The sequence below is a fragment of the Solea solea genome, chromosome 6 (genome assembly GCF_958295425.1).
Source record: "Solea solea chromosome 6, fSolSol10.1, whole genome shotgun sequence".
Lineage (NCBI taxonomy): Eukaryota > Metazoa > Chordata > Actinopteri > Pleuronectiformes > Soleidae > Solea > Solea solea.
In genome coordinates, this window is record NC_081139.1 from 13,202,843 (window position 1) to 13,215,531 (window position 12,689).

At 37.3% G+C, this 12,689-nt stretch overlaps 2 protein-coding genes across 2 annotated transcripts; both read right to left on the reverse strand.

Moving 5' to 3' along the window:
* Window positions 1-22: 22 nt before the first annotated feature.
* optc (opticin) lies at window positions 23-3,500 on the reverse strand. Its single transcript, XM_058632265.1, has 7 exons — window positions 3,373-3,500; window positions 2,415-2,623; window positions 2,121-2,259; window positions 1,863-2,021; window positions 1,558-1,760; window positions 1,329-1,424; window positions 23-802 (listed from the first exon to the last, which is right to left on the reverse strand). Exons 2-7 carry the CDS (start codon window positions 2,610-2,612, stop codon window positions 635-637), a joined length of 963 nt encoding a protein of 320 aa, XP_058488248.1. The 5' UTR covers window positions 2,613-2,623; window positions 3,373-3,500; the 3' UTR covers window positions 23-634.
* Window positions 3,501-7,485: 3,985 nt separating this feature from the next.
* On the reverse strand, window positions 7,486-9,724 carry golt1a (golgi transport 1A). Its single transcript, XM_058631963.1, has 5 exons — window positions 9,622-9,724; window positions 8,688-8,779; window positions 8,394-8,572; window positions 8,051-8,114; window positions 7,486-7,935 (listed from the first exon to the last, which is right to left on the reverse strand). Exons 1-5 carry the CDS (start codon window positions 9,644-9,646, stop codon window positions 7,906-7,908), a joined length of 390 nt encoding a protein of 129 aa, XP_058487946.1. The 5' UTR covers window positions 9,647-9,724; the 3' UTR covers window positions 7,486-7,905.
* Window positions 9,725-12,689: the final 2,965 nt, after the last annotated feature.

Genomic DNA, 12,689 nt, shown 5'->3' on the forward strand with positions numbered 1-12,689 from the left:
AGGTTTACTAAGACAAACGTACATATGAGCAATACCATGATGTAAAGATTATCAGACAAAAGCCATTGCACACAAGTGCACACAAGTGCACACAATGCCACACAACTCACATAAGTGGTGACTTGAAAGTGGCTATAAATGATCTTTCATAATTAGGATAAAACCCCAGAAAAGCATTGAATACTTTTGAAGTCTAATTAAGTCGCATAAAAATCATGCAAATCATAAGTATGATGACTATTTTAATGTGATATGAATATGATGATTAAATGAAAAAAAAGGATACGATAAAATGATCACTGCTGCCGAATCAACACCACAGAATAACCAAATAATACTTAAATATGGGTTGTAATGAAGCAAACACAGACAATAGTAATACTCAACTAGAAGTCTCTGTTTCATTTAAATTAATTGTTTGCTGGATATGGAAATAGACATGTGATTGCTAATAAATTGGCCATCTACAACGTTTTGAGACTGTAGAAACCCAGAAAATCAATTAATTCCATTTAAATCCATGTCACTCCATGTTTTTCCATGTAATTCTGCCCATATTAACAGTATTATCTCACATACACAACAGAATAGACATTTCCATTAAAACTGCACATGTTTTGGTCTCTGGCAGCTGTCAGTGATTACCTACAGGCAGACGTGGAAGACAGACATACGCCTGGGCAAACAGATTGATGTTCAGGGGGTTACCATCCAGACGGATGTCCTCCAGGTTTCGGCGGATAAAGTTGGGATCATGTTGGTTACAGAAAGTGTCCTCTTGCAGCAACTGGATGTTGTTGTCCTAAAAATTAAGAAGGTTATCGTCAATATTTCATTTTATTTCGTTAAAAGCAACAAATCACCGCCACCCCATCCTCTCCAACCCTCCTTACATCAGTTGGACAGATATACAACACCATCATTTAAAATTAAAATACAAATTAAATAAAAGCCGGACAAAATAGTACGACTAGTACTAGATAGTTGAAACTAAATTTAACAATAAGTCTACTATATAACCATGAATCCCACCATGGGAATTCAGTTCAACCACTAGAAAGAAATAAAATCTTGAATCGTTTGGTCTAATCTTGAACTGTGGTCTGTTGCTTGGTGGACCAGATACTGTATTTGTTACACAGTTACCATCCCCTTCACCTTAAAGTAAAAATATTACCTTTAAACAATGTCACTGTTAACGAAATGTCAAAAACACAAGCTGAGAGAAAACATTTTCCTGATATAATGTAACTGTCCAGGAATACAGTTTCCGTGAGACAGGTTGTCGATGTGGATACATTAAAGATGAGGCATGGATGTGCTTGTACCTGCAGGTGTAACACTTTCAGGCTCAGTGGCAGTGGTATAGGAATATAATCCAGGTTGTTGCCGGACAGATAGAGGAATTCCAGGTGACTCATGTCCTGCATGGAAAATAATAATTGTCATCCGCCAGCTTCTGCTGAAACTTCTGCCTGATTGTTGTCAAATGTATACGAGTGAAGTTTTAGGAGCAACATGATTTGTATTCTAATCATATTTGCAGGGAACACTTACCTTAAAACCCTCAGAATGTAACCCACGACTCATCAGCTTGTTATTACGTAGATCTACGCGCTTCAAGTTGACCGGCAGCTCAGGCAAGACCTGCATGTTGTTGTCGGCCAACAATAACTCCTGGAGTTGTGTCAGAGAGTGAAACACATCCTCATCCATCCCTGAGATCTGGTTCCCAGTTAGATCGATAGACTGGAGCTTGTCTATGAGAAACACACAAAAAAAAAAACGCAAGACAAAAGCCATGATATACCATCTACCTAAACAGTCAGTCAGAGAATAATTTATGCAAAGTGGTTGCTCACTAAGATTGAAAAAGTCTGTGTTCTTGACATGACGGAGCTTGTTGAAGCGGCCATAGAAATGGGTGGTGCCTTTGGGCAGGGGTGGGATCTGATCCAGGCCCATGTCATCACAGTACACACTCCCACCAATGCACATACATAATATGCAAGTAGGCATACCTGCACACAGGGTGAAGGGAATGTTTAACACACAGTTAACACAGTGTATTATCCAAGTATTGAATACATTGTGTAATAGCATTTAAATATTTGACCTACCCAGGCCGGTCTCAGGGCCAAAGAGTCCTGGGCCCTCAAAGTCCAGGGACACTGGAGCTGGAGTCGGTGTTATTGCCTCCTCATAGTGTCGAGCTGTGGGCTGGGTAGCGGGTAAGGGGGTGTTTGGTGCCTTTCCATCCTGGAGACCACAGAACATTGAGATATAGCGTTATAATTACATTTTAGTTCAGAAAACTGGTATCTTGGGTGGAAACATATGTGACACAGAGGCAGGCCAGGGATGGCCATCCCATCGATATCACTTGTGACTTCCATCCCCTTTCTTCCTCATACCTCTTGATCCAGGTAATCGTAATCATAATCATCTCCAAAAACGTTGACATCCATGTTCTCCCATTCAATCTCAGTATTCAGGTCATAGTTCTCCATGTGAAAAACATCATCATCTGGCTCAACTGGAAGAGGTTCTATGCCAGGGCAGGAGCTAAGGAAGACCAGGACCAAGACAGAAGCCACCATCCGTGACCACATGTTCCTCAGATCTGTAATGTCAGTCGAGTGGGATAAAAGGTATTATAAACACGAGCAGCGGCGTGTTCAATCAGAGCCATAGGTAAAACATGACATTTTCAGTCATGTTAGGCAATCTCAAATCTTCTTTTGTTGCCAAGGCTTGTTCTAAAAACTTCAACTACAACTACTCACATCTAGGGAAATCTGCCTAATATATTAATACTTTCTTTCACTTGTTATTTTGGTCCTTAGGTAAGTCCTTTTACATCTTAAAATTGTTACAGGGTTTGTAAAGCTGCCTTGCACAAATCCATCCTTAATTAGTGAGCCAAATGGGCTTTGTTGGCTGTTTGGTTAAAACGCCAGACGAATGTTTGCTGTGAAATATGACAGGGCTATGCGAGTCCTGGCACTGGAGCAAGGCTTTTCAAAGACAGCCATAGCTGTATATTATTTGTTATATTCTTTCTAAAATGGATTAGTTATTCTCATGCCCACAGGTACATTTATAAAGTCAAATTTCACTCTACGGAACTAAAGCATGATATATAGAGTTCGTTAATAATTTGAATTAATATGATAAGGAGAACCATTCTTAACTGTCCTGTTGCCTGTGCAAACACAAGCGGAATCAAGAATTCCAGCATGAATGATACCAGCCAATACAAACAACACAAATATCTCAAATAAAGCAGAATGGGTACATTTTCAGCAATATAAAACAAAATCATTTGTTTGCATGCTGCAATCAAAAAGGAGCAGTAATTACAGAACTTACAGTCGTGTGCTCCTGAAAACCCTCCTAAACGTCTGTCCTTCAAATGATGTTGCTCTCGATGGCTGCACCAGGATTCACTTTGTCACAAGAGTCCACACAGGCCTTTGCTGTTCACTTGGGCTCACAGTCACAGGCTTATGTGTGGAGAACGGAAGGGTGACAAACAAAAACAGCAGGGGAATGTGTATTTTCAGTTAGTGTGTACTCAGCTGTCACCAGAGTCCCCTTCAACGCACACACACACACACACACACCTTTAAAACTATTGCCACAATCACAGCTGGAAAGAAACAATTCACATTTGAATACCCCAAATCACTACCCAATATGACATGGTGTGAACTGCTACTTCACACCAAATGACAATGGTTACATTTTCAGGTCAACCAGCTCCACCAGGATATGGTGATTGTAAACTGGTTCCTGCATTGTGTGAATCGGATGATTCAGAGCTTTACAGTTTGTGGGGAAGCAAAAGGAGGCATGGTATACAGAATCTAGCATATGCAATACATGTGGTGCATATAAGACATCTCCATAGTCCAGTATAGGACTATGTAGAGTTGAGAAAGGTTGTTCTGCACACTTTCAAAAGTGTGTTGTACATTGTTTAGGGCATCAGTGAGGGATGGGGTAAGGGAATAAATAACTATATTGTCTGCATTATAATGAAAAAGGGCATCTGCCATGTCAAGTCCGACATTGTTGATATTAATAGTAAATAAAGTGGGCCGAAAATAGAGCCCTGTGGCACATTTCTTGTGACTGACAGAGAATCTGAGCACCATCAAACTTAACACTTTGGGTTCTGTCATTGAGGTAGATGGAGAACCACCCAACTGCCTGCTCTGAAAGCCCCATTTTAAAAAAGATTCTGTTTCAGTTTGTCATGGTCAACTGAGTGAAATGCTTTGGAAATATCAACAAATATAGAAGCACATTGTAATTTTCTGTCCAGAGCAGAGGGGATGTATTATTCAGCCCACTTCACTTTGACTGTGTTCTTATACTGACATGACCTCCAGGCTATTGTGTTGACCAAAAACCTAATTTCATATCTATTACTGAAATACCAAAATAGTAACTAAATTAAACCTAAACCAAATTTGAGTCCACATGTGGAAATCAATGGTTTGGATTTATTTTTTTTTTACATTAAAAAGAACACATCTGAAAAAAAAAGAGTTGCATGGACAGGAAAGGAATGAGGACTGGTGTGTGTTGGTGCATACTGTATGTGGCAACAAATACACCACCAACCAGTGATGATGACGCAGAAGTGTCACCCTATAAAAGAAACTAACCCAGCAGGGGACAGGAGGCTTCAGTCAGTGCTCACCTTCAGTGTAAAGGTAAGACCAGAACAGCACGTTTTATATTCTGTCTATTGTCTGTTTAATAATGTGATGATGAGGTAATGTCTAGAAATACATTAGTATTAATATACAATCAATGAGACATGGACACAGTCAGAGGAAGAGTTGAGTGTTTAGAAAAGGTAATAGTTTTCTTGGGTTTGGAAGGATTAGGTTAAATTATCATTGTAAAGGGAACATTGAAAAGAAGAGGTTCCACATTAGTTCATGATTTATGTCATTGTAAGTCAGACGTATCTATATCTGGCTAATTTTAAGAAATTGTAAGTATATTATGATGTGTGAGAATGATCATAAAGTTATGTTGCAGTACAGTGTATTGGGTTGTCAGTGATTCGGTGCCAACAGTGATTTCTCACATTTTAATTACCGACTTGATCAGTGTGAATGGATGATCTTTGTCATTTAAGATACAGTCAATGCTCCAGTAGAAATGTTTAATTTTGAGGGGGTCCTCTTTGACCAAGAAAATTTACTCCTTAATGTTTACGGACTCCTGCTAAAAAGAAAAGAGAAAGACAAGGAAAGACATGACGGAGGTATGAAGCTGCAAAGGTACAAGCACACACAGCTGCTGTAACTATGGCCATAAATAAAAGGTGCAGATGAATTATTGATCAAAAAAAGTGAGGTCATAGCAATGTCTTTCAAAGAAGTAAAGGTCTGTGGGTGTCCACATGACAGGACATTACCTCACATGGTATTCAGAATGATTCAGGTAGAAACAATGGCAACTGCACTGTGGTGTGTGAGCCTGTTTTCTGTGCGAATGTATTTTGTTGCTTGCTGTTTTGCTGGTTTTGTGTAGCACTGCTCTCTACAACTTGAATGATTCTGCTATTTTATACCCATTGTGGCTTACAATCCTTGGCATTTACTTTTATTTTTTTAATTGATAATAGCTCACCATCTGTTAGAGACAGTTCTTCTATCACTTTATCCTCCACATGAGGGTCACAGAGGGCGCTGGTGCCAATCCCAGCTGGAATAGGGCAGAAGGTGGGGTACACCCTGGACCGGTTGCCAGTTCACCACAGTACCACATAGAGACAAAAAACATCCACTCTCACTACGGTCATCCTCATGTGGAGGATAAAGCCGTAGAAGATGACTGAGTGAGTGAGTGAGTGAGTAATAAAAAAAAAAAAAAAATAGGAGCAAAAACAAAAGTGTTTCTACAATACGTAATTTCAAAAACTATGGCATGATTCCACCTAAAACCCACTTTTATCATATAGCCTATTATAAAATGTTTTTTTATAATAGGCCTTATCATTTTTATTCATTTGATTGAGCCTGAATACTGTGCAACCAGATATAAACACTAATCTTACCAGCGAAAGACTTCTCACACAAAACTGTTTATAAAACTGAGAATGATAAAACTTCTGCTATTAATACAATTTAAATTTTTTCTTTTTTTCACTTGCAGAAGAATATCAGAGGCTGTGACTGACTGTAATGATGCTACGTCTCGTTGCTCTGATGATGGCTGCTTTTTCAACAACAATCTACTCTTCCAGCAGTTTGAAATCAACTCACTACAGTAAAGGTATAGTCAAAGGCTGGGAAGCTTTTCAAAGCTTCCTGAAACAAATCCATGCATCCCGCAGAAAAACAAAAAACTGGAAACAGCTACACTATTCCACTAGACTATGCATGAGAAAAGTGATAGAAATTAAATGTCTACAATGTCTACTTTCCCTTCACCACATGAACAAACTGTGAATGTTGTTTAAGGTTTCATTCCATACAAAATCCAAATAAAGCTATCTACTATAAACCAGATATATCTGTATTTTTTTGTCCTTCAGATCAAGCAATTTTCAAAGCCTTGAGGGATTTGAGCCATACATCAATGCCAATGCCATCAACAAAACATTCTGGGAATTTACCTGATGGTAAGATCCATTCTCATGATGGAAAGTTTCCCAGGATAGGATGGTGGATCCCAAAGTTGGCCCTCCCTCAAACTATAAAGAAACATCACAAAGTTTCCTCATACAACCACAACTCCTTTGGTCTACGTTATGGGAAATGACAAAAAAACCTATCTATCTAAATCTTTTGTTACTGTCTACATATATATATATATATATATATATATATATATATATATATACAGTATATATATATATATATATATATATACATACATATGATGTATGCTATCATTTAAAATATGATATCTAATTTAATATGTATATTTGGAGTGTAAAAACTAAAATATGTCATTGCTAAAGACTCAATAAAAACATAATTTTAACATAAAAGATCTGTCTCAGCCATATGATTTATAAACTCAAATATACGTAAGTAAAACAATAAATACATAAATCATGTGTGTCTGTCTGATTTCCACAATGACAGACTGTTACAATGTGACAATGTACGCATTGTTAATAAACTGGTTGTTTTGTACAAAAGAAAAAAAGTTATTTAAATGTTTTTATTCGGCCACAAACCATGAGAACATTATTGTATGTTGTTAAGTAGCAAAGTATCTATAGATACTACATCGACCTCTTCTTTAATGTGTGAAAGGGCAGCTCACCACAGGAACGATGACATTTTACCAGTTTCATGTTAGTGACGTGTCAAAGGTTATTGAACTCCAGAGTGTAACATTTTTTGTATTGGCAGAAGATGAATAGACTCGTACTTGTAAAGATAAACAACAAGAGTATCTATTTTGCAATTTCAAATGGGAGAATACTTGAAATGAATAAAAACAACATTGTCTTTGGTAGTAGGCCAATTTATTATATTGAACTTGTTTGCTTAGTGTAAATTTGTTCCTTAGATCAGGTGTTACAGGTGTTGTAGAACCAGCTTGTTAAGATTTATAGAACTGCTCTAGTACACAGTATGCACTATGTATAAAGATACAAAAACATATAAAATAAACGGGTGAAAATATGTTAAATGATTCCAAAATAAGACAACATAGATCCAGGATTTGTGTTTCATTGGTAAAAGGTTTAAGGTTATCACATTTAAGCAGCTAATTCTACGAATGGTTGGTTGTAATTGTAACCTCAGAATATAGAAAATATAAAACATTGTAAAAAATAACTTATTGCTCCTGTTTATCCATAAAATAAATAGTTGTCCCAAACACACACTTCCTCGTTGCTGTAAGATGTCTTCTATCTGCTCAGACCATGGAGGAGCTGCTGGAGGTAAACTGAAAGGAAAAAGGAAAAACCTTTTTAACTTCCGTTAAATGTCTAATTCTATCTGAGATATTGATTACCGTATTTTAAAGCATGTTAATCTACTGAGCCAGAAACAAAACATACTGCACTGAGGAAGGGAATATTCACAGCTGACACCACAAATCCCAAGGCCATGGGGAAGAAGGATCTACGGTAGGAAAGAAAACAGTTGACAAAGCTGAAAGGCTACATCACATTACAATCTGATATGATCAGTTAGATTATGAGATACTAAAAAAAATAAGAGATGAATGAAATGATCAACTTCACCAAACTATTAACAAAATGTAGTAGTTACTATGTATACTATTCAAATCTTAACATTTCCAAATCAAAGTGGGGGCATTCAACATTATCTTCATTATGAAAAAATAAGATTCATTTGCAGCTTTGTTTTCTGTTTTACAAAAACTCCACCTGTACTCACCTGAATAGAAGAACAAAGCCATAACTCTCTAATAGCATTCCAATGATTGCCCAACGGCACAGTACCAGAGAGACTCCGCCCAGGAAGAACAAAGAACCTCGAAACTTGTGTCTTTGAAAGAAGAATTGGGCGGTCCTTCTGATGCCAATGATAAATGTCAAGCCGGTCAGAAACAGGATCTAAATGAGGAGGAAAATGGATTTATAAAGTTGTACGGAGGTTTTGCAATTAAAATGACTGTGTTAGTGAGAAAGTGGCAATGAGCAGGTGTGTGTGGCAATACATTTAACTCACGTTTCCAAATGCCAGCAAGACAGAGTCAAAGTACAGCAGCACACCAAAGACTAGGAAAAACAAACTGAATCCCATCAGACCAACACCAATCTCTGGAAGACAAACAGGGCAAAGAGAGATGACATTTTACCTATACCTGCTACCCTTCCGGCTCTGGGGCAAAGCCAATACCCCCTCCTGACCACTCTGTTCTGGGAGAGGGTGACTGAAACATACCCTAAGCAGCTGTCCTTGGGTCTTAGAGGACGGCCACTACTACTGGCATCATGACCAAGTGCTGAAACGCAATTGCTGTGAGTGTCTCCTTAGCCATAACAACATTCAGGCCCCACACCCCATCTGGGAAGCAGATACCTTTCATCAGGGCAGGAGAGCAGCAGAAACCTTATTTAAATTTAAAGGAAATTTCATTTTCAGGTTTAGTTCCAGTACTTTATGGAATAAGAATATTGAAAATAATACATTATAGGTAGTCATGGTGAATGATGTGATGCAGCTTGGTTGCGTCTGCTTACAGGAGAGCATTGTAATTATAAATGACTGTAGGGTTTACCTCATGCCACTTGCAGTTGGCACAGCAAAACTAACTTTCAGTCGGATTCTTTCATCAAAACAACATTATTTAACCCAAGTTTATCAGTCATAAGAAGATTATTAGATGTTTTAACCATAACTGCTCGACTGAGCAGTTATGGTGTTAAAACTGATTTTAACACTCACAGAGAGGGCCTGATTTTGTTACATTGGTCGTAAACTCAACAACTCAAAACACTGTACTTTCAGATATTATTTACTCTTAGTAACCTGTGGTCTTTTACCTTGAAACACATCCTTTTCTCAAGCATATCTTAATATAGTATGTGGAAATTAGGCCACCACTCTGCTCTATATGCAGGACAACACTTCAGAAGAGAGAAACTGAGGAAACACTTACTCTGGAACTCTGTGATGACCACCATGGTAGCTGCTTATGTCTTCCCTGACAAAAAAAGCTTAACTTAGCTTAGCTTCCTTTTTTCAGCTGTGACCTTTGTATGGTGACGTTGTCAGTGATTTAGGTGAACATTAACCAGAGAGGACACATGCATCGCCCCTGCATTGAACACTGCAGAAAGGGTAAGTTATCTGAGTGATGTTATCAGCCATTCAGAGAATTGATCAGAGTGACTTTAAACCCTCTAACATACTCCTTCTTTTATGGTGGCTTTGCGTGTAGCATCTAACTGCATTTCCCTATTATTAACCTCATTCTATACTAACCATTAAAGCATGACATTTAAAAAATATCTCCAGTTTAACTTAAAAATCAGTATAGTTTTGAACAGTGTAGTGAGGCTAATACAGTTTGTTTGTCACATATTCACAATGCAGCAATTGGCCAAGACTTTTTAACAAAACTATTACAGAAATCAAGCGTGAAGTAAACAAATGCATGGACTAATTGTTCTACATCAGATTGAGACATTCTTAACTTTTGCAATGTCACAAAGGTGAAAAAAAGGCAGTCTGTGAAATTACTTTAAATGTCAATCACATACTAAACTAGGACTTTTTTGTCACATCTTGGATGACATATTAACGTATGATTTTTTTTGTCACATTTTGAACAACATATTGAAGTATGACTTTTTTTGTCACATTTTGGACAACATACTAAACTAGAAAATTCTGTGGCAAATTTTTGAGCGTGCCTGCTGTTCTTGCTGCCGATGTCATTCGGGTGCAGGAGTTGTAAAGGTGTAACTGGGCTGGTAACATTTGGGTGGATTGAACCTTTAAAACTTGAAGTATTTAGACAAAGGGGTATTTCAGTGGAATCACCCTTTGTAAAGGAGGTAAGGGACTACAGCTGATTCGGGTAGATGAGCTACAGCATCCAAAATGGTGTGTTGGTCAGGACACAAGAAGGAGAGTAGTGATTTGTCGTTCATGAACGATTCGTTCAATATGAACTATTTGTATGACGGATGGAGTAATGAGTCGTCTCAGTGAGTGAATCGTTCATTTTCATGTAGTACCTTCCTTCGCCACACGATGGCAGGCAGCTGCATAAGCTCAGCAGGAAAGAAATGATTAGTTCAGGATTCACTCAACGGATCGTCCGTCCTCAGGTCACGTGACAGCTACCTAGTCACCGTCGTGCTGTTAAACAACAATGGCAGGGAGGATACAGGACACACGTCACTTTATTGAGGTGTGTATTTGCTTTCCTAGGTTTCATATGGTTTGAATTGCTTGTGGCATTTTGTTTATTATACTTTGTCAGCTGAAGCAAACGATGTTGCCTTCAGAGTTAAGTGTTTGAGAACAGCGGTCTTTTTTACAACGCCCACAAGAGGGCTACAGCGCCACCCGCTGTAAAAATGAACGAAATGACTCAAAAAAGATTAGTTTAATTTACTGTCCGAGAGGAAAAGACCCGAGTCAGTAACAATAGTCGAACTTCCCATCACTAAAGGAGAGAGGGACCGGTATCGCTTCTATGCAGTGGGCTTCATTTAAAAAGTATAGTATGTCGTGCAAAATATTTTAAAAAACATAGTATAGTATGTCGTCCAAAATCACTCAAAAACGTCATAGTATAGTACAGTATGTCGTCCTAAATCAACAAAAAATGTCATAGTATAGTATGTTGTCCAAAGTTACTCAAAAAAGTCATAGTATAGTATGTCGTCCAAAAGTACTCAAAAAAGTCATAGTGTATGTAGTATGTCATCCAAAATCACTCAAAAACGTCATAGTATAGTACAGTATGTCGTCCTAAATCACCAAAAAAGTCATAGTATAGTATGTCGTCCAAAATCCCTCAAAAACGTCATAGTATAGTACAGTATGTCGTCCTAAATCACCAAAAAAGTCATAGTATAGTATGTCATCCAAAATCACTCAAAAACGTCATAGTATAGTACAGTATGTCGTCCTAAATCACCAAAAAAGTCATAGTATGTCGTCCAAAATCCCTCAAAAACGTCATAGTATAGTACAGTATGTCATCCAAAATCACCAAAAAAGTCATAGTATAGTACAGTATGTCGTCCTAAATCAACAAAAAATGTCATAGTATAGTATGTTGTCCAAAGTTACTCAAAAAAGTCATAGTATAGTATGTCGTCCAAAAGTACTCAAAAAAGTCATAGTGTATGTAGTATGTCATCCAAAATCACTCAAAAACGTCATAGTATAGTACAGTATGTCGTCCTAAATCACCAAAAAAGTCATAGTATAGTATGTCGTCCAAAATCCCTCAAAAACGTCATAGTATAGTACAGTATGTCGTCCTAAATCACCAAAAAAGTCATAGTATAGTATGTCATCCAAAATCACTCAAAAACGTAATAGTATAGTACAGTATGTCGTCCTAAATCACCAAAAAAGTCATAGTACAGTATGTCATCCAAAATCACCAAAAAAGTCATAGTATAGTAAGTTGTCCAAAATCACTCAAAATAGTCATAGTATAGTATGTTGTCCAAAATGAAAAAAAAACGTCATAGTATAGTATGTCTTCCAAAATGAGACAAAAAAGTCATAGTATAGTATGTCGTCCAAAATCACTCAAAAAAGTCATAGTATAGTATGTCGTCCAAAATCACTCAAAAAAGTCATAGTGTAGTATGTTGTCCAAAATGAAAAAAAAACGTCATAGTATAGTATGTCTTCCAAAATGAGACAAAAAAGTCATAGTATAGTATGTCGTCCAAAATCACTCAAAAAAGTCATAGTATAGCATGTCGTCCAAAATCACCAAAAAAGGTTGTAGTATAGTGTCGTCCAAAATCACTCAAAAAAGTCATAGTATAGTAAGTTGTCCAAAATCACTCAAAATAGTCATAGTATAGTATGTTGTCCAAAATGAAAAAAAAAACGTCATAGTATAGTATGTCTTCCAAAATGAGACAAAAAAGTCATAGCATAGTATGTCGTCCAAAATCACTCAAAAAAGTCATAGTATAGTATGTTGTCCAAAATGAGACAAAAATGTGATAGTATAGCATGTCGTCC

Bases quoted from the DNA above. Each gene is read 5' to 3' on its own strand.
- optc (XM_058632265.1), bottom strand. From the start codon at position 2,612: ATGTGGTCACGGATGGTGGCTTCTGTCTTGGTCCTGGTCTTCCTTAGC. The intron at 2,022-2,120 runs GTAGGTCAAATA...CCCTGTGTGCAG, and splicing joins TGGCCCTGAGACCGGCCTGG to GTATGCCTACTTGCATATTA. The intron at 803-1,328 runs GTACAAGCACAT...CTTAATTTTTAG, and splicing joins TGAAAGTGTTACACCTGCAG to GACAACAACATCCAGTTGCT.
- golt1a (XM_058631963.1), bottom strand. From the start codon at position 9,646: ATGGTGGTCATCACAGAGTTCCAGA. The intron at 8,780-9,621 runs GTAAGTGTTTCC...TTTGTCTTCCAG, and splicing joins GGTCATCACAGAGTTCCAGA to AGATTGGTGTTGGTCTGATG. The intron at 8,115-8,393 runs GTGAGTACAGGT...TTCCTACCGTAG, and splicing joins GGCTTTGTTCTTCTATTCAG to ATCCTTCTTCCCCATGGCCT.